This window comes from Crocuta crocuta, unplaced genomic scaffold, assembly GCF_008692635.1.
Source record: "Crocuta crocuta isolate KB4526 unplaced genomic scaffold, BGI_CrCroc_1.0 scaffold124, whole genome shotgun sequence".
In the NCBI taxonomy this organism is placed as follows: Eukaryota; Metazoa; Chordata; class Mammalia; order Carnivora; family Hyaenidae; genus Crocuta; species Crocuta crocuta.
The window spans coordinates 10568407-10594160 of record NW_027551573.1 but is presented as its reverse complement, the minus strand read 5'-3'; the positions used below and the strand labels follow the sequence as shown (position 1 = coordinate 10594160).

The 25754-nt window shown below is 35.0% G+C and overlaps 1 protein-coding gene across 3 annotated transcripts in view; it reads left to right on the top strand.

Annotated features, from left to right (window-relative positions):
- Window positions 1-25754, top strand: part of PHKB (phosphorylase kinase regulatory subunit beta) — a 237841-nt gene that overhangs the window by 94663 nt on the left and 117424 nt on the right. For all 3 annotated transcript variants that reach the window (XR_013331934.1, XM_077751419.1, XM_077751418.1), the window contains 3 exons: window positions 13438-13501; window positions 21886-21981; window positions 23263-23460. Coding sequence is in view for 2 of the 3 variants with exons in the window: in XM_077751419.1 (XP_077607545.1) it covers window positions 13438-13501; window positions 21886-21981; window positions 23263-23460 (358 nt within the window). In the remaining variant the exon portion in view is untranslated. The remainder of the gene's footprint in view (window positions 1-13437; window positions 13502-21885; window positions 21982-23262; window positions 23461-25754) is intronic.

Genomic DNA, 25754 nt, shown 5'->3' with positions numbered 1-25754 from the left:
TTTTACTAGGTTAGATGCATGTGTTTGTGCATAAGCCACCACATATACTTTACTCAGATTTTATTCCTTTAGGTTCAGGCCTTGTCATTGCTCTAAAGTGTCTTTGTATTGAAAAGAGACTACTGTCCTTGTCTTGAGTATACTAGCAGTATCATGTGAAATGTTATGTAAATTTGTTTAACCTGTGGTAGCATCAAGTACTTGTTCACTGGCAGTGAAATGCAAGGGACCCAGAATAGCTAAAGCAGTCTTGAGAACAAAGTTGGTTCATATTTTTCCATTTTCAAAGTTTACTGCAGTACTATGCTTATGATTAGTATAATAATATGCTATAATAGTTAAATAGTGTGATAATGGCTTAAGAACAGATATAGAGGTCAATAGAATAGAATTAACAGTCCAGAAATAAATCCATATATTTGTGGTCAGTTGATTTTGATGAAGGTGCAAAGACAGTTCACTAGAGAAAGGATAGTCTTTTCAACAAATGGTGATGGGGCGATTGGATATCTACATCAAAAGAGTGAATTTGGATCCCTACTTCATACCATGTACAAAAATTAACTGGAAATAGATCAAAGACCTATATGTAAGAGATAAAACTGTAAAACTCTTAGAAGAAAACATGGTTGTAAATTCATTGTGACCTTGGATTAGACAAGGTCACACTTTAGATATGACACCTAAAGTACAAGCAACCAACAAAAAGATTCTCTACAGGTTTTTGTGTGAACAAAACATTTCATTTATCTGGGATGAATGCCCAGTAGTACAGTTGGTATGTAGTTGCATGTTTAGATTTCAAAGAAACTGTAAGACTTTTTTCAGAGTCCTGTATCATTTTACTTTCCTACCAGCAGCGTATGAATGCGTGATACAATTTGTCTGCATCTTTGCCAGCATTTTTTGTTATCACTACTTTTTATTTTAGTTACTCTGATTGGTTTGTAGTGATACCTCCTTGTGGCTTTAATTTTCATTTCCTAGTGGATAATGATGTTGGATCTTTTCATGTGCTTATTTGCTATCTATAGATTCTCTTCAGTGACATGTCTCTTCATTCAGGTTTTTTGCTCATTTTCTGCTTGGGTTTTTTTTTTATTGTTGTTTTCTTGTTAGTTTTTTTAGGGGTTTTTTTTTTCATGTTTATTTTTGAGAGAGACAGACAGAGTGTGAGCTGGGGAGGAGCAGAGAGAGAGGGAGACATAGAATCCAAAACAGGCTTCAGGCTTTGAGTTGTCAGCACAGAGCCAGACACAGGGCCCGAATTCATGAACTATGAGATCATGACCTGAGCCGAACTCAGACACTCATCCGACTGAGCCACCAAGGTGCCCAGGTTTCTTGATAGTTTTTAATGTAATCCCAAATACTAGTCCTTTGTCAGGTAAGTGTTTTGCAAATATATTCTCCCAGTGTATAGTATGTCTTCTTCCTGTAAACAGAGTCTTTCACAAGCAAAAATTTTTAGTTTTAATGAAATTCAGTTTATCAAGTTTTCCTTTTATGGAGTGTGCATTTGGTGTAGTCTGATAACTCCTTGCCTAACCCTTGATCCTTAAGATTTTCTTCAACAACTTGTTTTCCAAAAGTTGTATAATTTTATGTCTTATATTTAAGTTCATGATCCAATTTGAGTTAATTTTGCATAAGATTCAATGACCTAAGGTTGAAGTTCTTTCTTCCTTTATCTTTTTTATCTGTGAGTGTCCAGTTGTTCCAGAATCACTTGCATTTGTTAAAAAGACTATCATTCCTCCATTGAAATGCCTTTGAGCTATTGTTAAAAATAAAGTGGGCATATTTGTATATTTTGGGTTTCTATAGGTCTATCCCTCTACCAGTATTATACAGATTTGATATATGATATGTGATATGTGATTTTTCTTGTTAGCCTGTTAATATTATGATGGATTATATTGATTGAATTTTGATTATTAAACCAGACTTGTGTCCCTAGAATCAAGTCTACTCAGTCAGTTGTGGTGATAATTCATTTCATATGTTGCTAAATTGTTTAGTCATTTTTTGAAAAGGATATTAATATTTATGTGGGTGAGGAATACTGGTGTATAGTTGTCTTTTTGGGTACTCTTTTTGTCTGGTTCAGGAATCAGCATAATCCTAACTTCATAAAATAAACCCCAAACTTTCTCTCCTTTTCTGGAAGAGAGTATAAATAATTTTGGTATTAACTTTTTTTAAAATTTCAGTAGAATTCTCCAATCAAATCATAGTCTTGGAGATTTTCTCTTGGCTGTTTTGGAATTATGAATTAAATATCCTTTGGCCATTTTGAAATTATGGATTATATATCCTTAAAAGTTATAGGGCTATTCAAATGATTTATTTCATTATTGAGTAATGATAGTTTTATTTTTTTAGGAATTGATTCTTTTTTTCTAAGTTGTCAAATTCATGTATATAGAATTATTTACAGTGTTTTATTATATTTTTGCTGTCTACTGTGTCTTTTATGATATTTCCTTTTACTCCTCATATTGGTCATTTCTATCTTTTGTCTTATGTCTTTCTCAGGCCTGCTAGAGGTTTGTCAATTTTCATTAGCTTTACAAACAATCAGTTGTTTCACTGTTTTTTTCTATTTTTTCTTGTTTTAAATTTCATCGATTTCTGTCCTTATCTATATATTTTTTCTTTTTGATTTGGGTTTATTTTGTTCTTTTTCTAAGTTCTTTACATTGGTATTTGATTTGAGGCTTTTTTCTCATTGTAGGATATGCATTTAGTGTTATAAATTTCCCTCTCAGCACCACTTTAGCTGTTCTACACAAATTTTGATATTATATTCATTTTCTGTTTTTTCCAGTTTTTAAAAATTTAAAACTTTTTAAAAGTTTAAACTTAGGTTAGTTAACGCACAGTATAGTGTTGGTTTCAGGATTAGAACCTTGTGACTCATCACTTACATATAACACCCAGTGCTCATCCCATAACAAGTGCCATCCTTAATGCCCCTCACGAATTTAGCCCATCCCCTACACACCTTCCCTCCAGCAACCCTCAGTTTCTTCTCTGTATTTATTCTTCTCTCTTACAGTTTACCTCCCTCTCTGTTTTTATCTTATTTTGCTGTCCTTTCCCCTATGTTCATCTGTTGTGTTTCTCGAATTCCATGTATGAGTGAAATCATATATTTTACTTAGCATAATACCCTCTAGTTCCAGCCACATTGTTGCAGGTGGTAAGATTCCATTGTTTTTGATTGCCAAGTCATATTCCATTGTATACATTTACCACATATTCTCTTTTTTTAAAGTGGTATAACACCTTTATTCATTCATTTATTTATTTTCAAGATATAATTTATTTTCACATTGGCTAACATATAGTGTGTAAAGTGTGCTCTTGGATTTGGGTAGATCTTGGGTAGATTCCCATGGTACATCGCTTACATACAACACCCAGTGCTCATCCCAAGAAGCGCTTTTCTCATTGCCCATCACCCATTTTCCCTCTACCCGACACCCCATCAACCCGCAGTTTATTCTCTGTATTTAAGAGACTCTTACGATTTGCCTCCCACTCTATCTGTAACTATTTTTCCCCTTTGTCTCCCCCCATGGTCTTCTGTTAAGTTTCTCAAGATCCATATGTAAGTGAAAACATATATCTATCCTTCTCTAACTTATTTCACTCAGCATAATACCTTCCAGTTCCATCCATGTTGCTGCAAATGGCATGATTTCATTCTTTCTCATTGCCAAGTAGTATTCCATTGTATATAAAGCCACATCTTCTTTATCCACTCATAAGTTGACAGACATTTAGGCTTTTTCCATAATTTTGCTATTGTTGATAGAGCTGCTGTGAACATTGGTGTACATGTGCCCCTGCAAATCAGCACTCCTGTCTTCCTTGGATAAATTCCTCATAATGCTATTGCTAGATCATAGGATAGTTCTATTTTTATTTTTTGAGGACCCTCCACGCTATTTTCCAGAGGGGCTGCACCAGTTTGCATTCCCAACAACAGTGCAAGAGGGTTCCTGTTTCTTTTTTTTTTTTTTTAATTTTTTAATGTTTATTTATTTCTGAGACAGAGAGAAACAAAGTGCAGAGGGGCAGAGAGAGAGGGAGATACAGAATTCAGAGCAGGCTCTAGGCTCTGAGCTGTCAGCACAGAGCCCGACGTGGACGTGGGGGCTCAAACTCACTGACCATGAAATGACCTGAGCTGAAGTCAGATACTTAACCAACTGAGCCATTCAGGCGCCCCAGGAGGGTTCCCATTTCTACAGATCTTTGCCAGCATCTGTTTTTTTCCCGAGTTGTTAATTTTAGCTACTCTGACTTGTGTGAGGATCAGTGTGGATTTGATTTGTATTTCCATGATGGTGATTGAGTTGGAGCATCATTTTGTGGGTCTGTTGGCCATCTGGATGTTTTCTTTGGAAAAGTGTCTATGCATGTTTTCTGCCCATTTCTTCACTGGATTATTTGTTTATTGGATATTGAGTTTGGTACGTTCTTTATAGATTTTGGACACTAACCCTTTACCAGATTTGTCATTTGCAAATATCTTTTCCCATTCTGTCAATTGCCTTTTAGTTTGGTTGATTGTTTCCTTTGCAGTGCAGAAACGTTTTTATCTTGATGAGGTCCCTGTTGTTCATTTTTGCTTTTAATTCCCTTGCCTTTGGAGATGTGTCGAGCAAGAAATTGCTGCGGCTGAGGTCAAAGAGGTTGTTGCCTGCATTCTCCTCTATGATTTTGATGGTTTCCTGTCTCACATTTAGGTCCTACATCCATTTTGAATTTATTTTTGTGTATGGTGTAAGAAAGTGGTCCAATTTCATTCTTTTGCATGATGCTGTCCAGTTCTCCCAGCACCATCTGTTAAAGAGGCTGTCTTTTTCCCATTGGATACTCATTCCTGATTTGTCAAAGATTATTTGGCCATATATAATTCTGGGTTCTCTATTCTATTCCTTTGGTCTATGTGTCTGTTTTTGTGCCAATACCATACTGTCTTAATGGTTACAGCTTTGTAGTAGAGGCTAATCCGGGATTGTGATGCCTCCTACTTTGGTTTTCTTCTTCAATATTAGAATATTAGCAATATTAGCTATTTGGGGTCCATACAAATTTTGGGATTGTGTGTTCTACCTTTGAAAAGAATGCTGGTGCAATTTTGATTGGGATTGCATTGAATGTGTAGATTGCTTTGGGTAGTATTGACATTTTAACAATTTTTATTCTTCCAATCCATGAGCATGGAATGTTGTTCCATTTCCTTGTGTCTTCTTCAATTTCCTTCATAAGTTTTCGTAGTTTTCATCATACAGATCTTTTACATCTGTGGTTAGGTTTATGGTTCTTGTCATTGTAATGTAATTATAATTGTGAATGGGATCAGTTTCTTGATTTCTCTTTCTGTTGCTTCATTATTGGTGTATAAAAATGCAACTGATAGGGTTCCTGGGTGGCTAAGTTGGTTAAACGTCTAACTTTGGCTCAGGTAATGATCTCACGGTTCATGGTTTTGATCCCTGCGTTGGGCTCTGTGCTGACAGCCAGCTCAGAGCCTGGAGCCTGTTTCAGATTCTGTGTCTCCTTCTCTCTCTGACTCTCCCCTGCTCACACTGTCTGTCTCTCTCTCTCAGAAATAAATTTTAAAAAACATTAAAAAATTTTTTTTAAAAATGCAACTGATTTCTACACATTGATTTTGTACCCTGGAACTTTGCTGAATTCCTGTAGCAGTTCTGGGTGTCTTGGTGGAGTCATTCGTGTTTTCCATGTAGGGTATCATGTTGTCTGCAAAAAGTGAAAGTTTGGCTTCTTCTTTACTACTTTGGATGACTTCTGTTTCATTTTGTTGTCTGATTACTGATGCTAGGACTTCTAACACTATGTTAAAAAACAGTGGTGAGTGTGGACATCCCTGTCGTGTTCCTGATCTTAGGGGGAATGCTCTCAGTTTTTCCCCATTGAGGATGATAGTAGCTGTGGGCTTTTCATAATTGGCTTTATGGATGTTTAAGTGTGTTCCTTCAATCCAGACTTTCTTGAGGGTTTTTATTAAGAAAGGATACTGTATTCTGTTAGATGTTTTTTCTCCATCTATTGACAGGATCATATGGTTCTTATCCTTTCTTTTATTAATGTGATGTATCACATTTATTGGTTTCTGAATATTGAACCAGCCCTGCAGCCCAGGAATGAATCCCACTTGATCATGATGTATAATTCTTTTTATATGCTGTTGAATTCAGTTTGCTAGTATCTTGTTGAGAATTTTTGCATCCATGTTGATCAGTGATATTGGCCTATGATTCTCGTTTTTAGTGGAGTCTTTGTCTGGTTTTGGGAATCAAGGTAATGCTGGTTTCATCGAATGAGTCTGGAAGTTTTCCTTCCATTTCTATTTTTTTGGAACACCTTGAGAAAGCTAGGTAATAACTCTGCTTCAAATGTCTGGTAGAATTCCCCTGGGAAGCTCTCTGGCCCCAGATTCTTATTTGTTGGGGGATTTTTGACAACTGATTCAATTTTTTTCACTAGTTATGGGTCTGTTCAAATTTTCTATTTCTTCCCATTTGAGTTTTGGTAGTATATGGGTGTCTAGGAATTTGTCCACTTCTTCCTGGTTGTTCAGTTTGTTGGCATATAATTTTTTATAGTATTCTCTGATAATTGCTTCTATTTATGAGGGATTGGTTTTGATAAATAGATTTTCATTTGTGATTTTATCTACTTGGGTCCTCTCTTTTCTTTTTAAGACTGGCTAGGGATTTATCAATTTTGTTTATTTTTTTCACAAAACCAACTCTTAGTTTCATCGATCTGTTCTGCTGTTTTTTTTTTTTAATTTTATATTGTTTATTTCTGCTCTGATCTTTATTATTTCTCTTCTTCTGCTGACCTTGGGGTTTCTTTGCTGTTCTGCTACTAGTTCCTTTAGGTATATGTGCTGTTAGATTTTATATTGGGGATTTTTCTTGTTTCTTTAGATAGTCCTGGACTGCAATGTATTTTCCCCTTAGGACTGCCTTTGTTGCATCCCAATGGGTTTGGATTGTTGTGTTTTCATTTTTGTTTGTTTCCATATATTTTTAAATTTCTTCTTTAATTGCCTGGTTGACCCATTCATTCTTTACTAGGATGTTCTTTAACCTCCATGCATTTGAAGGTTTTCCAGACTTTTTCCTGTGGTTGATTTCAAGTTGTATAGCATTGTGATCTGGAACTGAGCATGGTATGATCTCGATTCTTTTATACTTATTGAGGGCTGTTTTGTGATCCATTATGTGATCTATCTTGGAGAATGTTCCATGTGCTCTTGAGAAGAACGTGTATTCTGCTGTTTTAGGATGAAAAGTTCTGAATATATCTGTCAAGGCCATCTGGTCCAGTGTATCATTCAGAGCCATTGTTTCTTTATTTATTTTCTGTCTAGATGATCTGTCCATTGCTGTAAGTGGACTAGTAAAGTCCCATGCAAGTACCACATTCTTACCAATAAGATTGCTTATGTTTGTGATTAATTGTTTTATATATTTGGGTGCCTCCGAATTAGGTACATAAACATTTAGAATTGTTAGCTCTCCTTGAGGATAGACCCTGCAATTATGATATAATGTCCTTCTTCATCTCTTTTAAAGCCTTTAATTTAAAATCCAATTTTTCTGATATAAATATGGCTACTCTAGCTTTCTTTTGACTTCAAGTAGTGTGATAGATGGTTCTCCATCCCCTCTCTTTCAATCTGAAGGTGTCTTCAGGTCTAAAATGGGTCTCTTGTAGACACCAAATAGATAGGTCTTGGTTTTTTATCCATTCTGATACCCTGTGTTTTTTGATTAGAGCATTTAGTCCATTTACATTTAGTGTTATTATTGAAAGATACGGATTTAGAGTCATTGTGTTGTCTGTAGGTTTCATGCTTATAGTGATGTCTCTGGTCCTTTGTGGTCTTTGCTACATTCCACTCCCAGAGTCTCCCTTAGGATCTCTTGTAGATTTGGTTTAGTGGTGAGGAATTCTTTTAGTTTTTATTTGTCTGTGAAATCCTTTATCTCTCCTATTCTGTTGAACAACAGTGGTGAGAGTGGTTATCTCTCTTGTGTTCGTGACCTTGGGGAGAAAGCTCTGTTTTCCCCATTAAGAATTATATTAACTGTGGGCTTTTCATATCTGGCCTTTATAATGTAGAGGTGTGTTCTTTCTATCCCTACCTTCTGAGGGTTTTATACAAGAAAGGATGCTGTATTTTGTCAAATGCTTTTTCTGCATCTATTGATGGAACTATATGATTCTTATTTTTTCTTTTGCTAATGTGCTATATCATATTGATTGATTTGTGAATATTGAACCAGCCCTGTAGCCTAGGAATAAGTCCCACTTGATCATGGTGAATCATCTTTTAATGTTCTGTTTGAATTCACTTTACTAGTATCTTGCTGAGAATTTATGCATCCAGGTTCATCAGGGATATTAGTCTGTAATTGTTTTTAGTGGGGTCTTTGTCATGAGTTGGAAAGCTTTCCTTCCATTTCTACTTTTTGGAACAGTTTCAGAGGAATAGGTATTAACTCTTCTTTAAATGTCTGGTAGAATTCCCTTGGGAAGCCATCTGGCCCAGGACTGTTATTTGTTGAGAGATTTTTGATTACTGATTCATTTTCTTTGCTGGTCATGTTCAGTTTTTGTTGTTGTTGTTTTTAATTTCACTTGAGACTTTCTCTTTCACCCATGTGGATTGTGTTGATGGACATATATTATTTTGTTTACAAGTGTTGGGAGATTCTCCTATTGCCTTTCTATTGTTGATTCTAGTTTGATGCCATTGTAGTCAGAGAACACATTATGATTTTAGTACTTGTATATTTCTGTGGCTTTATTTATGGCCAAGATATAGTTTATCTTGGTATATGTTATTGGGCAGTTGAAAAAAAAGGTATACTCAATTGTTATGTAGATTTTATTAGTCAACTTTGGCTGTCATAAAATCCCATAGACTTGGTAGCTTAAATAATATAAATTTATTTCATATAGTTCTATAGACTAGAAAGACCAAAAGCAAGACCACAGTGCTAGCTAATTTGATTCTGTGGTAAAGACTCTCTTTCTGGTTTGCTGATGGTTATCTCTGGCATCTCTTTTTATAGGGATACCAATGCCATAAGTAGGGCCACTTTCATGATCTAATGTAAATATGATTATCTTCTAAAGACCCCATCTTCAAATACATAACAGTGGAGGGTAGGCTTCAGTGTAAGTATGTAAGGGTGGGGGGACACCTAATTTAGTTCATAGCAAGAATATTATACAAAATATTGATCAGATTCTGCTGATTAATGGTTCTTCTGTATCCTTGCTGATTTTATGTCTAGTTGTTTTACTCATTGTTGAGAAAGTCTCCAACTATAACTATGATTTAGTCTGTTTGTCCTTTTAGTTCTATCAGTTTTGCTTCACATGTTATGCAGCTCTTTTATTTGCTGCATGTACATTGAAGATTGCTGTATCTTCTTGGTGAATTGATTTTTTTCATCACTATATTATATCCCTCTTTGTCTCCAGTAATTTTCCTTGCTCTAATATCTACTTTATCTGATATTAATATAGTCACTCTTGCTTGTTTTAAAGTAAGGTTTGCATGAGATTTCATTTTTTTCCTTACACTTTCAATCTGCCTCTATTGTTATATTTGAAGTAAGTGTCTAATAGACAATATATAATTGGTCATGTTTTTAAATAAACACTGCCAGTCTTTCTTTTAATTGATATATTTAGCCCTTTTACATTTAATGTAATTATTGTTTGGAGTTAATTCTGCCATTTTATTTTATTTCTGTTTTGTGTTTATCCTCTCTTGTTTTTATTTCTCTTTCTTTTCCTACCTTCATGTGGGTTCTTGAGCATTTTTTTAGAATTCCATTTTGATTTTTATATATTGGATTTGAATGGCTCTTTTTGTATAGCTTTTTAGTGGTTGTTGTAGGTATTGCATATACATATACATATACTTAGAACAATGCAACTTATTGATACCATCATTTTACCAGTTGGAGGGAAATATAGAAATCTTACCTCCATTTAGGTCTTATTACCCTCTCCCATTTATAATATAAATATCCTAAGCATTTCCTCCCCATATTTTAGAACCACAGTGTTACAGCTTTTGCTGTAACCATCACATATAAGAGAAGAAAATTCTATTGTATTTACCTATATTTTTACTTACCACCTTCTCTCTTCCTTTTTGATTATTCCAAGGTAGTTGGTTTCTTTCCTTCTTTCTTCCTGTCATTTCCTTTCTGTTTTGAGAACTTATTTTAATCACACTTTTAGAGTAGATCTGCTGGGGACAGAACTCTTATTTTTTCTTTTATCTGAGAATGTCTTGCATAGATAGATAGATAAAAATAATATAGTTACTGGTATAAGACTCTGGGTTGACAGTTCTTTTCTTTCAGTGCTTAAAAACTTTTGTGCCACATCCTTTTAGCCTTCATGGTTTCTGATAAATAAGTCTTTGTTATTCAGTTGTTTTCTCCCTATAGGTAAGGTATTTTCTGGGGCTACCTTCAAGACTTTTTTTTTTTTAAGAATTTTATTTTTAAGTAATCTCCACAACCAACATGGAGCTCAGACTCACAAACCTAAGATCAAGAATGGCAAGCTACACTGACAGATCCAGCCAAGTGCCCCTTTTCAAGATTTTTAATTTGTATTAGTTTTCAAAACTTAATGTATGTCATAGCATGGATATTTTTATTTTATTCTGTTTGAGGTTGGTGCTTGAATCCTTAGGGGTTTTTTTGTTTTTGTTTTTGTGTGTTTGTTTGTTTTTGTTTTGCTAATTAGGAAATTTTCTGCCATTATTTCAATTACTTTTTTTTTTTTAGCCCTGCCCTTTTTCTCCTCTCCTTCAGGGAGTCCGATAACTTGAATGTTAGATCTTTTGTTACAGTCCCACAGATCCCTGAGGCTCTTTTCATTTTTTTTTTTTCAGTCTCTTTTGTTCAGATTGGATACTTTTTATTGTTTTATCTTTTAATTTAGTTGTTTTTTCTTCTCTTTTCCATTATGCCATCAATCCTGTCCATTAAGCCTTTTGCTCTGATTATTGTATTTTTCAGTTCTAAAAGACTTGCTGAGACTGCCTGTTTCTTAGCTGAGGCTTTATATCTTGCCATTTGTTTCACTCATATTCATAATTGCTCAATGAAGCATTTTTATCATGGCTGTTTTAAAATTTTGTCCCATAATTCTAACATCTCTTCAATTAGCATTTATTGCTTTATCTTTTTCATTCAGTTTGAGATCTTTCTGTTCTTAGATATGATGAGTGATTTTTTTTATTAAGGCATGGACATCTGGATATTATATTATAAAACCCTGAATCTTTTTTTTAACTTTTTACTTTAGCTGTATTTTATTGATACCACTCTGGTAAGGGATGGGGACAGGAGCATCACTGTATTATTGCCAGGTAAGAATGTATTGCCAGGTTTTTTGTTGATACCCAGAGATTCTTCATTCTTTCTGGGTCTGGGTGAGATATATTGCTCCCCAGTTGCCTTCCACTGATACCTTCGTAGTTGGAAAAAATAGAAGTGCTTCATTACTTATTCCCAACTGGCCTCCACTTACATGTTAGGGAAAGGGTATATCCATAGAGCTAGGCATTAGTGAAAGACCTGACTCTGCATTGGACCCTCTGATGACATCCCAGAGGATGTCCCAGAGGTTCATTTCATTACTGATGGGAGAGAATGGAAATCTAGGCTCCATGTGATCTTTACAGTATAAGGAGGGGAGACTTCTGACTCATTGGGAATGAGAAGTCTTGGCTTCTTTCTTTGACTTCTCTGACATCACCACACCTGAGAGGGTTGATGATTCGGTATGGCTCCTCATTATAGACTCTGGAGTGTAGACGTCTAGGTTTCCCACTCAGCCTTTATGAGACTGGGTGGGGATAAGCGCCACAGTATTTTTTCTGAATGGTTATTGTCTAAAAGCTTTCTGTTTTATTGGGCTTCCCTATTCCTGGTCCTTTGGCTAAGGAAAGCAAGCTTTTGTTGGGGCTTTTGTAAAAATGCACCTGCTGATATTTCCTAGTTGTTGACTTCTTTAAGTCTGTTATATATGAGGCAAAAAGGAAACTCAAGGTGTTTACCACAGTGCTGTTCCTAGCATCCTGAGGTTCTTAGCCAGTCTGCCTTTCTTTTTTTCCAATTTTCTGAACCTTTTTATGTTTGCTTATATAACGTCCAAGGTTTTTAGTTGTATTTAGTGAAAGGAATAGCGATAGTTATGTCTGCTCCACCTTTCCACCCATGTATTTCAAAATAAGCTTCCCACTTCTTTCTATTCTTTCAAAATAGATTTCCTTATCCAGTAATAAAAGTAGTCTCACTTGAGAACATTTCATGTAAACAGCTGATAGAAAATGTGGATGACAGTGACATGGTTAGCTTAAAACAGGGCTTCTCAAATTTAAAGTATATTTAAGGACCTAGAGGAGGGGTTTTTAACACTGATTGTTGGGTCCCACTCCCAGAGAGGAGTGAGAACTGGCATTTTTAAGTTTCCAGGGAATCCTGCTGCTCTGGGGACCACAGTGTTGTAATCTCTGCTTTAAAGAAATGCTTAAATGATGACAGATCATTATTTTTAAATGATATTAATGGCATACACAGTTGCTTTAAGTAAAAACAAAAAAATTACAATTAGTAAAATTAGACTGATATTTGATCTAAAATACTTAAAGTTTGATGTTTATAAGATGACAAGTGTCCCATTTTTAATGAAATTTGGGTCTTCCCACTTCTTAGCACTATTGTATATGGCATTTGAGAGGCCAAAAGGGTACACATTTTATACAAAGAGAAGAATATAGCAAAGAAATGAGAAGTATGGTGATCAGTTGTTCTTTGAGAATAAAATAATACCAATTTTATTGGATCCTAAGCAAAGAGCATTTGAATGGTTATATTAAATTCTTATTAAACTCTGGTAAGTGTATGACGTGCAAGATCTTTTTTAAAGCTCAGAGTTGATGTCAGAAAAGTTCTGTTAAATTGATCTGAACTAATGATCCCCAATCTGGTTATTACTGAGTACATGTCATCATAATACACCTTCCTCTAAAGTTCATCTTTTTTTTTTCTTGAGTTAGTGAATATAAATGATACTGGGATTAAAACTACTCCAATCAATAGTATGACCATTTGTCTAGTTCAAGGTGAACTTAGAAATATTTTTCCCAAAAGATCACTAACCATAAAAAAGAAAAATTAAAATAGTGAAATGTCAGATTAAAGTCTCTTAGACATTATTTTTCTCTTGGAAGTTGTTATAAGTGTTAATAAAGAAACTTGCTTGTGAATATTCATTAGATAATGGTTATTTTGTAGCCAGATACATCAGAATTATAAAGTATTTCCTTTTTCCTTTTAGCTCTGTTGGCTTAGCAAAAGCAGCTCTAGAAGCAATTAATGGATTCAACCTCTTTGGCAACCAGGTAAAGGAAAAAAAACAGCAATATTGACAATAAATTTTGATTATTTTGTTGAATTGTATAGTTAATTAATATGGCTACTCATTTACCAAGTCATTCCTTATGACCAAAGAATATCTGGAATTTATGTACCAGCTCATGGTTGAACTACCTTTTCTTTGAATATGATTTATTTGCCAGTTAGATTTTAAATTTAATTTTCTAACTAAAAAACATTATTTAATTTAAAACTATCTTTTGATAAATAATTCTCATTTTCTTTGTTCAGTAACTTTTCCCTCACATCTCTGGTTGAGCTTTCACATTTTTATTTCTCTTTCTTTTTTTTAAGTACTATGTCGAGCATGACGCTTGAACTCAAGACCCTGAGATCAAGAGTCACACACTCTACTGACTGACCCAGCCAGGCACCCTCAGTTTTCACAGTTTAAAATATTCCTGACATTATAAATCATATCTTTTCTATGTCAGTTTTCATGTTAATTTTAATTTAATGTATATCAGTATATATCATGGATAGGGGAATTTGTGTAATGTGTGCAACCAAAGAATTGGAAACTTTGATCCCAGCTTAATCCTGAGCTCGCTGTAATTTTATATCTAAATCTCATTTTCTTTGGGATCAAAAGGAAACCCTGAGGGTTGTCTTAAATTTTCATAAGATGTTTAACCAGTTTCTACACTTAATCAAGTGACCATGGACGAGTTGTTAAATGGAAGGAAAGAATATGTAGGTTGCTTTTCTGGATCAAGGAGTAAACCAAATTTCATTAGCAATTTTTGTAGATTTCAAAGATGGAAGGGTAAAGGAAGTTTCCAATTGATATTATAATTAAACCTAAGTTATTAAAATCCTAAGTCAGTGAAAATACGTTTTAGGAAGTTATTGCAAAATATGACATGGTTTTTGTTATAGCAGTTATAATACTATTCACTTCAAGTCTTGAATTTAAGAAATTTTCAAGTTGGAGTATTGGTAGCACAACTACTTCTCTGCCTCTTCTTCCATTTCCTCTGGAGGGTGGACTCTGGTTATATCCAGTCCATGAAGAATGAAGAATGAGAACAAACATGAAAGGGTTGGGAAAAGGAGAACAACCTTTCTGGATTCCCAAGAGGTGCTAAATCACCCACTCCCACACTCTTCTTCCTCTTTCAAGACCTCTGGCTAGAGAAATGGATGGATCAGAGCTCATGGGGACTTAACAGTGTGTGAGCCTACTGAAAATCATGAGTATTAATATTACGCCTCTCCTGGAGATTCTTAGTTCTCCTGGCACTGATCCCTTGCCTTTATCAACATTTCTCTGTGGAAGAGTCAACATACTCCAGAAAATCCCACATGTCATCTTTCAGTGCTTTTCATTTCCTTTTATCCCTTCCTCACTCATTGAAGTGTGTGTGTGTGTGTGTGTGTGTGTGTGTGTGTGTGTGTGTAAAAATAAATATGTAGCAAATACAGATATAAAGATATAGATAGATAAATGGGGGTAGATCAGAGGGAAGGAAGGGGAGTGCGTAAAGGAATGACATTTTTTTTTTGGAGTCAGGAAACAGGATCTCTGTATGCTATGTACTCCCACCGGTGAGCTCTGTAACTTTGGGTAGTTACTTTCCCATGTCTCATCTTCCTCAACTAAAAAGATAAAGATAATGATACTAGGACCTAACTCAGAAGGTTTTTATGCAATTAAAAAACTTAACTAGCATACTGCTTGGCAAAAATTAAACCCTCAGTGTTAATATCTTATTATTATTAATGAATTGCTGGTAATACTAGTAATACTAAAGAAAGGAAATGAAGAGAAAGACTGAAAAATCTCTAGAGAGGTTTTTCAAATCTCAAGGGGACTGAGAAGAGTCATGGACTAAACCAGTAGTGTTATAGTCTGGAATGATGCAGGTCTTGCTCTCCTCTTCTCCATGGCCTTCCAAATAGTGACTGAGTTGTATGTCTACATTGGATGTTATGAAGTAGTTATCAGCTCTTTTCTGCAGTTGTGCCATCTCCTTTGATGTACCTGAGTTGTAGCATATGTTTCTTCTGTATCTAGTATGTACCTCTTCCACCTACTTAGATACCTACACCCCTAATGGCACCTTTCCTAACACCCCATCTCTCAGAGCTCTGCCTTCAGGCTCCTTTTACCAGGAAGCTCTCCTAGATCCCTCAGCCAGCCATAATTCTAAAAGCACTGAATTGCTTTTTTATGCATTCTGATTTTGAGTTCTATATATACTGCTGGTATTGTTACCCAGCCATAATTTCTCAATCCTGATTGCACATTGGAATTATTTAAGGAACTTAAAAACAATACTGATGCCTGGGCTGTACCCCTAGAAATTCTGATTGAATTGGTCTGGGGGAAGCCTTGGTTTTGAGGTTTTCCTATACTGCCCAGGAATTCTAATGTGCAACCAAGGATGAGAACAACTGCTTTAAGCAGAGTTCATTCTTAACCTTGTTTAGCTTGTGTCTGTTTCCAGCAGAGCTTTGCACCAAATGTTCACTGACTTGACTATTTCTCGATTATTTCAGATAGACAAATAGTGTCTTATTCCTGTGGCCACACAGATGTTACCTATTGCAAGTAAAATCCTTTTTTTTTTTTTGGATACTATCAGAGAGAATCCTAGTTTTGCAAATTTCTACCACTGCGAAATTAAATTAGCGAAGTACCTGCTAAAGAGGTACCTGCATTTAAAAGTGCATGCGATCTTTTTAGTATTTAATCATCTTATAATATTGCTTCATGTACTTTAAAGAGCTGTAGTCTAATTAAAAGTCAGTGGTTAGAAAAATAACTGATATAACAAAGAAATATTTTTATTCAAATGAAAAACCAAGGAAACCTCTTCAAGACTTGAGGGATTTCAGGTCACCTGTATATTCTGTTATTTCTGACAACTATTGATACAGTGTTTTGGAAGACCTGAGTATGTGTCCTTAATTCAGAGCTTTCAAAAAATGTTTTTCCTGTTGGTGACAACTCAGAGGGTCATAGATCTTTGGAACTGGAAGGGCCCTTCTTTCAAAATGAGTGGTCAGAGTTGAGATTGCTTTTCACAGGTCATGAAACAGAGAGGCAAAACCAGAAATTAAACCAAAGACACTTGGTAGAGAATCTGGAATAGCAGCTCTTGGTACAAGGAATCTTGGATCTTGAATGCTTTCTGTCTATAGAACTGACAGCTGTGCTTTGTCTTAGAAAACTCTTAAGAAACTTAAGAGTCAAAAAACTCTTCATTTCTTTAATTAAATTTTTTATTGAGAGAGAATTGATATAAAACATTAATTTCAGATGTGTGACATAATGATTGGATATTTGTATATGTTACAAAAAGATCACTACATTAAAGTCTAGTTTAACATTCATTAACATCTTCGTTATAATTTTTTTGTCTTGTGATGGGAACTTTTAAGATCTTTTTCCCTTAGCAATACTCAAATATACAATACAGTATTATTAATTATAATCACCATGCTGTATATTACATTCCCAGTATTTATTTTATAACTTAGAGTTTATACCTTTTAACCGCACCATTTTCTTCTTAATTATTGAAATTTTGAAAGAAGTATCTACTTATTAAACAATGTGAAAGCCCTGCCTTTTGCCCTTAGTGTACTTCAGTATAAGAGAAAAGTCAGATGTTAATTTTTATTTTTATGGGAAATTATTAGGTGGAATAAGCTTTTAGCTTTCATTATGATTATCATGTTTCTGCTTTTTNGGCTTGAACCCACAAACTGTGAGATCATGACCTGAGCCAAAGTTGGATGCTTAACTGACTGAGCCACCCAGGCAAACCCCCTCCAAAGAAAACCATTATTTAAATATTCACTCTGAAACTATTTTCAAAACTTATTTTCCTTTGCAAAAGAATATGTAAGAAGAAAATATGATTAAATGGTCTAATTTCTTTACTGATAAATTTAAAATAAAGGTTAATTAATTTGTAACATTTAGGAACATAACTTATATAATCCTCAATATGAGAATCAAATATTTCATCATAATTTCAATATATATTCCATATAAATATAGTGACAATATATAGAAATATCATTAGAAATATTTAAATAAATCATAATTTGCACTCAGCAAATGTCATAGACATTGTTAACAGCAGTTTTATGATTCCTGGGTCTAAGTCTCAGGTATACTGTTCTGAAACCCTGAGAATTAACACTCAGGTTCATCTTTCTCTGTAGTTTGAAAATTCCTTCAACAGCATGTGAGTAGGATTTTTGGTAGAAAAAAGAAGCATAACTTGTGAGGGGGGCTTCTGGAGGTTCCTGTTCTGTCAGTATATAAAAGTTGGCTATTGGGGAATTTGGGTGGTTCAGTTGGTTAAGCATCAGACTCTTGATTTCAGCTCAGGTCTGGGCTGACAGCATGGAGCCTACTTAGTATTCTCTCTCCCCCCCTCTCTTTCTGCCCCTTCCCTGCTAGTATGTTCTCTTTCTCAAAATCAATAAATAAACATTTTTTAAAAAGTTGGGGGCTCCTGGGTGGCTTAGTCAGTTAAGTGTCCAATTCTTGATCTTGGCTCAGGTCATGATCTCTCAGTTTGTGAGGTCGAATCCCTGCTTAGGATTTTCTCTCTCTGCCTCTCTCCTGGTTGTTCTCTCTCTGTCTTTCTGTCTCTCAAATAAGTAAACTTTTTTTTTTAATAATTTTTTTAAATTTTTTATTTATTTTTAGGAGAGAGAGACAGACAGCATGAGCAGGGGAGGGGCAGAGAGAGAGGGAGTCACAGACTGAAACAGGCTCCAGGCTCCGAGCTGGCAGTCAGCACAGAGCCCGACGCGGGGCTCGAACCCACGAACCGCGAGATCATGACCTCAGCGAAAGTCGGACGCTTAACCGACTAAGCCACCCAGGTGCCCCTCAAATAAGTAAACTTTAAGTTAAAAAAATATTTTTAAAAACATTGGCCATTTACACACCCATGCCACCCACAGCCATGGTGCAGAGGGATAATGCCCATCAGCAAATATCCTTCCTGTAAGAATGTCACTCATGAGGATCTACCACAAAGCTAGGGGACAGTCTGATGCTGAACTAGGGAAGAATGTGGCATGATCAGACTGGTGTGGTTTTGTTTTCAGAAGAACAGAAAAAATATCATGTATAGTAGATACACTGACCAGTTTCACTGTTTGATTCTTTGATGCTAGATGAGGGCATTAACTCAGGTTCAGAGAAGTAATTAATGGGGAAAAGAAAGGCTCAGACAGCCCTTTAAATCATTTCATTTTGAATTGAGACTAAAGAGATAAGCAGTGTCTTACGGTCATAGATGTCACCCTTGGTGACATCTCAGAAATGTTTGTTGTGGTAATGGAGCCTTGGGTACATGGCTCAGAGCAGCTCTTAACCCACCACTAAAGTTCAAGTCCCCATGACAGTAGTTAGGCTGGCTCATATTCTAGTGTATTTACTAGGACACAATTGCAGAAACTCAATTTGGGGATTAAAGTTTGAACTATTCATCTTAAAATATGTTCTTCAGCTGAAGTTGGGATGTTATGGCAGTGATGGAATGATTTCAGGAAATGGAAGGTGAAAATAAAATATCCAAAGCTAATCAGATATTTTGCAGTGACATATACATAATAAACATCCTTTCATATTTGTGTCTTTAATTGGAGAAACCAAGATAATGACAGATGATCTGAGGCCAGAATCTAAAAGGTGATGACTAGAGAAATTGCTCATCTTATGAAAAGTGTCCAAAGTAATGGAGACATATGTAGCTTCCTTTGAAGTTTACAGTCCTAATATTAACATGTCTGATACTTTAAAATAGGTGATAATTAACCAACCTTTGATCTCAGTGTTTAAATATAGCAACATTATGAGATTATTTTTCATTTTATGCGTATTTCTTAGAGGCTGACAGAGGAAGAGATCTCAACAAATACTTTGAAGTTAGATAACTAAGCCATTTATTTTGGCCAGAAAATAGAAGTTTGCTGTTTATATTAATCAAAGAATGGCAGGAATTGCCAAATTAGCCATTTCACTTCATTATTTAAAGATTGATTGCCCTACTTAGACTATATCTTTTAAAAATTCAGTTCAAGGCAGAGTGATTTGGCATACAACTAACATTATTAATTATCAGCCTAAGGATAAACTATAAGTCCTGTTTTCTATACTCACAGATTCCCAACATCTCATACCCATTTGTTTCTCTGCTATTTTGTTCTAACTACTTACTCTATTTGCTTCCCTTTCCCCATATCCTAGTTTACCTTCTCCAGAAATTACCCCAAGTTCCCTATTGTTTTTCTCCTGTTGATTTAAGAATTTTATTATCACTAGTATTCTGTCATCTAAGCCAATCATTTGTATACTGCCATGTGCAATCTTTTTGTTTTGCTTAATATTCATCTTGTTTAGGACTATGTGTCACCTGGGTCAATTCTTTGAGAGAGGAGATCAAGTTCTATCTTGTTTATTTTCATCAAAGGAGAGAACATTTGACTATGACAATGTCAGCTACTGCATCAAGCTTTGTTGGGCTCAGTTTTGTGGGTGGAGACTAGAAGTTGAGACTTTAAAATCATAGAAAGGACAGTTTAGCATTAATGTCATTGTTGAGAGTCAGCTTCACTCATTCATTTTTCATTTATTAATTTATCAGAGTTAAAAGAGATTTAAGAAATGGTGCCATGAATGAAAAATTATTCTATTTTTAGAGATGATACTCATATATGAACAGGTTAACAGGAAAAATATACATATAGTAAATCTGATATTTTGATGTAGGGCATAATAATACTAGATTTTGAGTCAGTCTAGGTGGTTGATTCAAGATATTTCAGTTTCAGGGTGAATGCATCTTTGAGGTTGGTGTAGATTTGGAGAGATTTAAAGGGTAATATTAAAGTAACATGAAAGTTGTAAGAGTTCTCTTCTTCCTTTCCCCATGTATTTTCCTGAGTATTGTCTTATTATGGAAGCAGTCTCTATACTCCAATTTTATTCTCTGCATTTTCTTTTTTTTTTTTAACACTCATTATTATTATTGATTTAGTACCTTTTTAAATTTCATCCTTTGCCTCTTGGTGTTTTTTTTCAAGTAGGTTCATGCTAATCAGGATACAAATAAGGTCCCCACCCTGTATTTTGTTATGTTTTTAATTGTATGTCACAAAATGTGATTTGTCTTTGTAAATGTTCCACACACACATGAGAAAAAAAATGGGTATTTTGATGTTTGTTTGGTCGAGTGTACTGTCAATTAGGTCAAGATAGTTGAATGTTTGTTTAATTTCTACTGTATTTTCACAGATATTCTCTCTATTTGTACTATCAATTACTAAAAGATTAAATTCTCTAACTATAATTATGGATTTGTCTATTTCCCTTTTCAGGTCTATAGTTTTGCATCATGTATTTGGATGCTCTGGGTTTTTTTGGTGCATAAAAATTTAGTATTATTTCATTTTCCTGATAAGTTGACCCAGTTATCATTATGAAAATATTTAGCTCCCCTGTAAAAGAACAAAGCCATGTTTACTTATGATGATGTGTTTGAATATGGAAAGTACTAATAGTAAATTTTTTTTAACTTGGTTATCAAACCAATTGCCATTTTTTAGTTACCTATCTTTTTGTTTAAGTTTCTGGTTCTTACTTGAAAGATAATTTTTAGTGTGGGAAATTTTATAACTCATGTTAAGACATGAGCTTTTATGTCAAAGACCTGATTTTTTAAATTTTCCTCTGTTAAACTACTAAGTCAGCACCCTCTTCATTAAAAGGAGGATAATAATATCTACATATTGGGGATTAAGTGAGATAATCCATGTGAAAAACAGTACTTGATATTGTGAATATTAGCTAGTACTATGTGGCATTATTATTATTAAAGATACTCCTATCCTTCATACTTTAATCAAATAGTTTTTTATGTCTCTAATTCTAGATTGTATCTAACTTTGTTTAGTTTGATCATATAATCAATGTTCTTTTTAGGAGTGTATAATTCAGATTTCATGAATTCTAATTAGTTCTTGCTTTATTCCTTGTCAAAAATGCTAGCTAAACTATTTTTATCTTTATTAAAATAAGTATCCTTAATTGATTAGTTCTAATCTTATAATCACTATCTTTTGATTTATAAGAAAACTAAGGAGAAATCTGGAAAATGTAAAAATAATATTTATTTTTATTTAAAATTAATATGTTTATTGCAAGAAATTTGGGAAATACTGAAAATATTAAAAAGAAAAATTAAATCTTCTGTTAGATCACTCTTAAATGCAACCAATGTTAGAATTTTTGTGAAATATCTTACAGCCAAAATGTCCAGCATTCTAAAAGTTCCTTTTTCTTGATTTAGGAATTTTTTTTTCTCTCTTGTTCCAGGGCTGTTCTTGGTCGGTTATATTTGTGGATCTTGATGCTCACAATCGCAACAGGCAAACTTTGTGTTCGCTGTTACCCAGAGAATCAAGATCTCATGTGAGATATTTTTATTTTTTATAAATGTTTGTTTATTTATTTTGAGGGGAGTGGAGCAGAGAGAGAGGGAGAAAGAGAATCCCAGGCAGGCTCCATGCTCAGTGCGGAGCTTGATTCAGGGCCTGATCTCATGACTGTGAGATCATGACCTGAGCCGATATCAAGAGTTGGTTGTGTAACCGATAGAGCCACTGAAGTGCCCTAAGATATTTTCATCATAAATTAATAGGAACTACCATTTATGATTGCTTTCCCCAAGAAAATGCTTAAAATGTTAGAGGTTGCGAGAGGAAATGAGGAGAATAAATGTTGCCCCTCACTCTGCTGTCCTGTGGAGGTTTAGTTCAGGAAGTGAACAGAGCTGTGGACAAAACTACTTTGTCCTTGAGTCTTTTGTAGAACTAAAGAAAACTAGACCTATTTTGAAGGGGAAGAGGAGAGGGAAGCAACTTTATACCCAAATGAATATTAGAAAAATGTTTTTCATGAGGTATATTTCTTTTGAATAAAGTTTCCTGCTTTGTTTCTTCTCTCATGTGATTTATCTTTAAATTTTTATATGCCTATAGTACCTGATTATAGATTTTTCTAGGGGTTTTGTGGCTCTGTTCTTAGAAAACACTCCAAATAATATAATGTAATTTTTTTAAAAGAACCATTTCATAGAAGTAATATAAGATTATGATTTAAAAAAACCCACAAATAAACATATAGTAATGTGACATCCACTCATTTTACCACTTAGTTATAGTTTTAGGGTGACAACACTTGGGTCTCTATGTTTTCTCATAGTTTTATGTACATATGTAATATTTTTATTTTACAAAACAGGAAGAATATTATTGATAATGCTTGATAACCTACTTCTATGAAGACATATTTCCACATCTATAAACGTTTCTACAATATAAATCTTAATGGCTGCTAATTTACTCAGCTAATTGTTGGAGATTCAGATTGTTTTCTCTTTTCACCATTATAAACCAATGTTATGACAGACTAAGTTATAATTAATAATTATCGGTGTTAAATTTTTACACACTGCCTTAGAGTTTGAGTCCAGTGTCGAATCTTGAAAATACTCCTTATTAATGGATTAAGTTTTCTCTCCTCTGTGAGGTTCACTAATTCATTGGTAAATGTCTGTCTGTGCCTTGGAGCACAGCAATCTCACTGTCAGTTATGTAACCTGATTGACTTTTCATCTCCCAGTATTGCTGGGCTGTGTTGATCATACCATTGTAGGCACTTACATTCCTTTCTTTTTCCTGTTGCCCCCAGAACACAGATGCTGCCCTACTACCCTGCATCAGTTATCCTGCATTTGCCCTGGATGATGAAGCTTTGTTTAGCCAGACTCTTGATAAAGTAGTTAGAAAATTAAAAGGAAAATATGGATTTAAACGTTTCTTGAGAGATGGTTATAGAACATCATTGGAAGATCCCAACCGACGCTACTACAAACCAGCTGAAATTAAGGTATCAAAAAATATTTCATACCCTAGCAGAGTGGTCAAAAGCACCAATTCAGGAAACAGACTTCTTGGGTTGGAATTCTGGCTCTGCCACTTACTAGCTATCTGGCCTTGGGCAAGTTAATCAACCTCTTTGTGTTTAATATTTTTCATTGGTAAAATAATAACAGTACTATTCTTGAGGTTCTAATGAGGATGGAATGAGTTAACGTATATCTAAAAGTGCTTCACATGGTTCTTGACATAGAGTAAGCACTCAGTAAGTGTTAGCCTTACTAGTAGTAAGACCCATTTGCTCATACTGAGCCATGTTGATTCACTGGATGAGTGATTTTTCTACTGCACTTTCAGTACTTTGTTTGCCTTATATAATAGAAAATACCTATTTGTGATTCAGCTTTCAGTCTTTTATACAAATTCTCTTTTTTTCTGTTTCACTTAGACATTTCCCTTTGAAATATAGTCATCTTAATATTTAGTTTTAAAACAGTTCTTTCAAGTGCACATACATACCACTTTATCTAGGTTTACTCTAGCTATTTTTAAGCTGTCCAGAAAACTATAAGACCCCAAAGAAAGGGTAAGCATCCATCCACATTGCTAAAGACTTCTCTTTAGTGATGTAGACTGAAAACTATTTTTGTAAGTATGGTCATAACTTTGAAGATGGGTAAGGAAGGTCCCATGGGTCTGTATATAGAAAATGTCTAGGCAACATTGTACCTTGTAATTTGTTAGGCAATTAAGTGCCACTCTTTAATACATACCTAGCTTTGCTAGACAACTAGACAAACTATTTATCATTTTATTTAATTTCACAACTATCACCTGGAAGCGGTAGGAGCCATTTTATTGTATATGTATTTGGAACTTTATAGCAGACTATTAGGTTGGGTCACAAGATCTATTTATCTCTTAAGCACCTTCAGATATTTCTTCTCTGTTTAATACATTTCTGAGCTGATTTACAGTACTTACATTTGAAATGGACTTGCTGTAACTACCACCCTGCATATTTTCAAATCTGGGTCAGTCGAGTAGTTTCCCTATTTCTGTACTTGCTGCTGAGCACCACCACAGAAAGCCACAGCAGTGGGGACAGATGCCACCCCAGATTCAGAACACCCATCTTGGTATTCAGTCCTTATCATTGATTTCACTGCTTGTCAGTACTGCTGTGTGACTTTGCTAGGAACTCCCCTTATAAACTTCTTCCATCCTCAGTCCTGTTTTCTTTTCATGCAATCATAGCTTCAGCTATCACTCTTAACTCCAGATCTCTATCCCTAACTTTTCCCCCTTAGTGCCCTACTGTGTATCCAACTGCCTTCTGTCTATCCTTAATTGGATGTTCTTCAGCCTTCTTTTGTTCAATTCCCACTCTTCTGCCCAAGCACCAAACCTGAGCGTCATTCTCGGCTTTTCCTTCTCATTCAACCCTCTTTGTCACTCACCAGGCCTTAGCAGATTTAACCTCCTGTAATTTGAATGCCTGTCTCTTCCCCTCTATTAACTCCTTAGTTTAGGCTAGTAATGCATAAGCAGGAATGATTTTGCTTTCCAGGAGACCTATGACAATATCAGCAGACATTTTTCATTGTCACCAAGTAGTGGGTGCTACTAGCATCTGGAAGGTAGAGGCTGAATATGCTACTAAACATTCTCCAATGCATAAAATAACCTCTACAACAAAGAATTATTTGGCCCAAAATGACAGTAGTGCTGAAGTTGAGAATAGTTAAGGCTATCATATTTTCTCTTGGATTGTTTCCAAGTAGCCTTCCAGCTGGTCTCTTTATTTCTTGCCCTAAAACTCTCTTCAATACTGCCAGCTGTCCAACTAGTAAGTAAATCTAATGAGTCAATCTGATTCACCAGTGCTTGCCTGTGACTTCCAGATCAAAGTCTCAATCTTTTTTTTTTTTTAATATTTTTTAATGTTCATTTGTTTTTGAGAGAGAGAAAGCGCACATGCATGAGTGGGAGAGGGGCAGAGAGAGAGGGAGACATGATATGAAGCGGGCTCCACAATGACCACAGAGAGCCCCACTGAGGGGCTTAAACTCCCGAACCGTGAGATCATGACCTGAGCAGAAGTCAGTCGCTTAACCAGTTGAGCCACTCAGGTGCCCCAAAGTCTCAAGTCTTTTACCATGACTTGCCAGGCCCTTCCTAATCTGGCTGGTCTGGTCCCCCTAACCTCTTGGATGTTAGTTCTCATGATTTCTTTCTTATTTTTTCCAGAAATACTGAATTGCTGGTAGTTTAACAAACTTTGTCTTCCCATACATCTATAGT